Source organism: Squalius cephalus (genome assembly GCF_949319135.1).
Source record: "Squalius cephalus genome assembly, chromosome: 10".
Classification (NCBI taxonomy): domain Eukaryota; kingdom Metazoa; phylum Chordata; class Actinopteri; order Cypriniformes; family Leuciscidae; genus Squalius; species Squalius cephalus.
This window is the reverse complement of record NC_137131.1, coordinates 32824333-32827604: the sequence shown is the minus strand read 5'-3', so window position 1 is coordinate 32827604 and position 3272 is coordinate 32824333. Positions and strand designations below refer to the sequence as shown.

Below are 3272 nucleotides of genomic sequence, written 5' to 3'. Positions count from 1 at the left end.
TCATGTCAACATCCCAGAAGCTTTAATTACAGGTCTACAGGAGCTAATCAACATAATTAATGTAAATGTAAGTTCTGAAGAAACTTCAACAACTGCATCTGATATTGTAACCTGCACTTGGGGAAACGTGGGACGCCCACGTTTAGATATCAGAAGGGATGACCTTGAGGAACTCCTTCGTACGGCTCTCCCCATAGAACATCTTTCTAGGATCTGTGGCGTTTCTAGAAGCACAATGAACAGAAGATTGAAATAACACACCCTGTCTGTCAGAGCCTGCTATTCCAACATATCAGATGAAGAACTTGATCATGTTGTAAGATCAATAAAAATAAGAATGCCACATGCTGGCTACAGACTAATGAGAGGTGAACTTTTGGCAAGAGGGCACCGGATACAGTGGCACAGGATGAAGGCCTCTATGCGACGGGTGGATGGAGCTGGAATTTTGGCCAGAATGGTTCAGCTTGGTTTTATAGCTCGCAGAAGCTACTCTGTTCCTGCACCATTGTCCTTAATTCATGTGGACACCAACCATAAGCTAATCACGTGGGTATTTCTCTCTTACACTCACATATACAGAAAATCTTTCTTGTTTCTTTACATAATGACACATGTACACATTAAAAATGCCTTCAGATATACCCTAAACTGCTTACAAACAGTCATTTAGTTTAGGGTATATCTTATATGTCTTATGTATGTCTTATGTTCATGTTTATGTCTTATGTATGTCTTATGTTCATATTTTTGTTTTTTAGATTCAATATTGTGATATTTGGTGGGATTGATGGTTTCTCAAGGAAGGTACTGTTTGTCAAGCTCTGACTTTGTTCTGTTTTGAAATATTTCCCCCAAAAATGAAAACTGTCATTATTTTCTCACCCTCCACTTGTTCCAAACCTATATAAGTTTCTCTCTTCTGCTGAATGCAAAATAAGATATTTTGGGTAAACAGACAGTTGATGGTAGTCTTTCTCCTAAACCCTTTTTTTTCCATAGATCCTATACCTTGATGCTGCTGAAAACAACAAGGCATCAACTGCCTTCTCATTCTTTCTGGAGGGTGTTCACAAACATGGTTGGCCTTCAAGGTAAGAACACTGTTAACAGGTGATGTCTTTATTTTAGGAGTTTACTTAACTACATTTCACAAGTTCACATGTACATAAAATTCAATAGAATAAAGGTTAAGTGTATTTGGCGTGCTGTCCGGGGGTGGGCTCTAAGCTCTGAATATTGGCCTCAACCTAGGGCTGGGCGATATGGAGCAAAAAATATATCTCGATATATTTTGCTATATCTCGATATACGATATATATCTCGATATCTTTACAGGAAAAATAACCCCCCAAAAACTACTGCAAAAACAAATATGCCAAATACCACAAAGTCTTTTTTATTGAAGTGCAAAGAGGTAGGCAGTTCACATAGGAAGAAGTGCTTCTGCAACATTTTTAAATATATTTTTTTTTATTCTTTTTTTTTTATAATTAAAACTAACATCATCAAGTATGATATTTTTTTACTTTGAGCAATTCCGGAGCTATACTTGACTCTAGGAGCATATAAAACAAAACAGCTCCTTGGAAAAAAATTAATGTAATATTGTAGTAGTTATAAATAAAGGTTTATTTTAGTTCAGATTATAACATTTGAGGCAATTGTATTCATAATGTCAAAATAAAACCAACGTAATGTTACTTGAAGGCATTATAGCCTACTATTCCTGCCAAACCTCCATGGTTGCAGTAAGTGTTACTACAGTAAATCCATGGTGAATGTTGCTGATCTGTGGACACTGGATAGTTCATTCATGGCACAATGTTTCTCCTGGTTTCCACGTCAGCGCTGTTTGATCTGTTAATAACGGAGAAATGTGAATGTTTCTCACTAGATCTAGCAGCGATGTTATTACTTCTGTGGCGAATTCAAATGCGTTCTTTACTGGATCTCTTATTAGCGCTGTGTAGTAACAATGTCGCATGATCACGATTGGCTCGCGCTGCTTTGGTCCAAACTGATAAACGGTCCTTCAACCACATAATAACGAGCAGTTTCGTTCCGCTTGCATTACGTTTGCCATTAGATGTTGGGCAATGTTGTGTTCGCGCCGGCGTCTCTTACATTATGAGCGCGCTTGCCACGAGCAACGCGCCTACATTTGAAATAACGACATTTTTATAAATATAAACAATATATCGATATATACGATATGTCAAAATCCATATCGTGTTTAAAAAATATCTCGATATATTTTAAATATCGAGATATCGCCCACCCCTACCTCAACCCAGAGTACTCCCCCAGTGTGGTAAAAATAGATAGAAGTAGAAGTGAGGAGATGGGGTGGAGGAGGGATGCTGATAAACTCTCAGATGAACAGAGGCAAGTCTGCTGTATTTATACCTCATCATTGGTTGAGTTAATTAACTGAATGCTCTCCACCTGTGCTAATCAGTTTAATTATCTGAACCTGCTCCGCCTGAATTTTGATAATAAAACATCATGTTGTGTGATATCATTGTTTGGTACTATCTTTGCACAAAGCAAAATGTGATTCATAGAACTGAGTAAATGATGATATTAGATATGCTTCAACCTTTACCAAAGGTTTTTGAATTCTTCACAAATGTGAGTTTTGGTATTTTTAAATCTTGCAGTGTTCAGTCTTTATAAAAAGTGACCCATGTTTATAATTTTTGAAAGCTAATGACTTTAAAATTCAGTTGCAAATATTTGTTGAAGTATGCAAGTTAACTTTACATGAATATTCCCTAAATCTTTTCCAGAGTACGTGGTGACCAGGGAGTTGAAAACGTGGATATTGCACGTTGCATGTTCTCAGTGCGAGGAACTGGTCGAGGTAGCTTCATTGCCAGTGCAAATTCTGTTTTTTTGTTGTTATTGTTATTTTTGGTGGGGCCCAAAAAAATCACTTGCCTGACTTGATGACATCATTATTAGGCATGTTAATGTGTGGCATTACAATACACCTCAGTCTGTTTGCTGTTCTGTAAGCATACTGAACATGGGTCTGTTGTTGTCGTTGTTGTTGTTTGTTTTTTTAAAGAATTGAGCGCCTGTGGCGTGATGTGTGGTCAGCCGTCACATCAAAATACTACGAAACCCTGCCTGCAATGGTAGAAGATGGAGTGCTTGATCTGTCAAATCAACTACACCTCTTTTGTGGGCACTACACAATTCTTCCACGCCTGAAACTGGACCTGAAGTGCTTCATTGGGAGCTGGAACAACCACCCTATCAGAACA

At 37.8% G+C, this 3272-nt stretch overlaps 1 protein-coding gene across 1 annotated transcript; it reads left to right on the top strand.

The window, feature by feature from the left end:
• Positions 1 to 263: 263 nt before the first annotated feature.
• Positions 264 to 3029, top strand: LOC307166208 (uncharacterized protein; the record flags this gene model as incomplete). Its single annotated transcript, XM_079884424.1, has 5 exons — positions 264 to 549; positions 762 to 807; positions 1003 to 1094; positions 2793 to 2881; positions 3022 to 3029. The coding sequence occupies exons 1-5, from the start codon at positions 338 to 340 to the stop codon at positions 3027 to 3029; spliced, it is 447 nt and encodes a 148-aa protein (XP_079740550.1). The 5' UTR covers positions 264 to 337.
• Between the last annotated feature and the right edge of the window lie 243 nt (positions 3030 to 3272).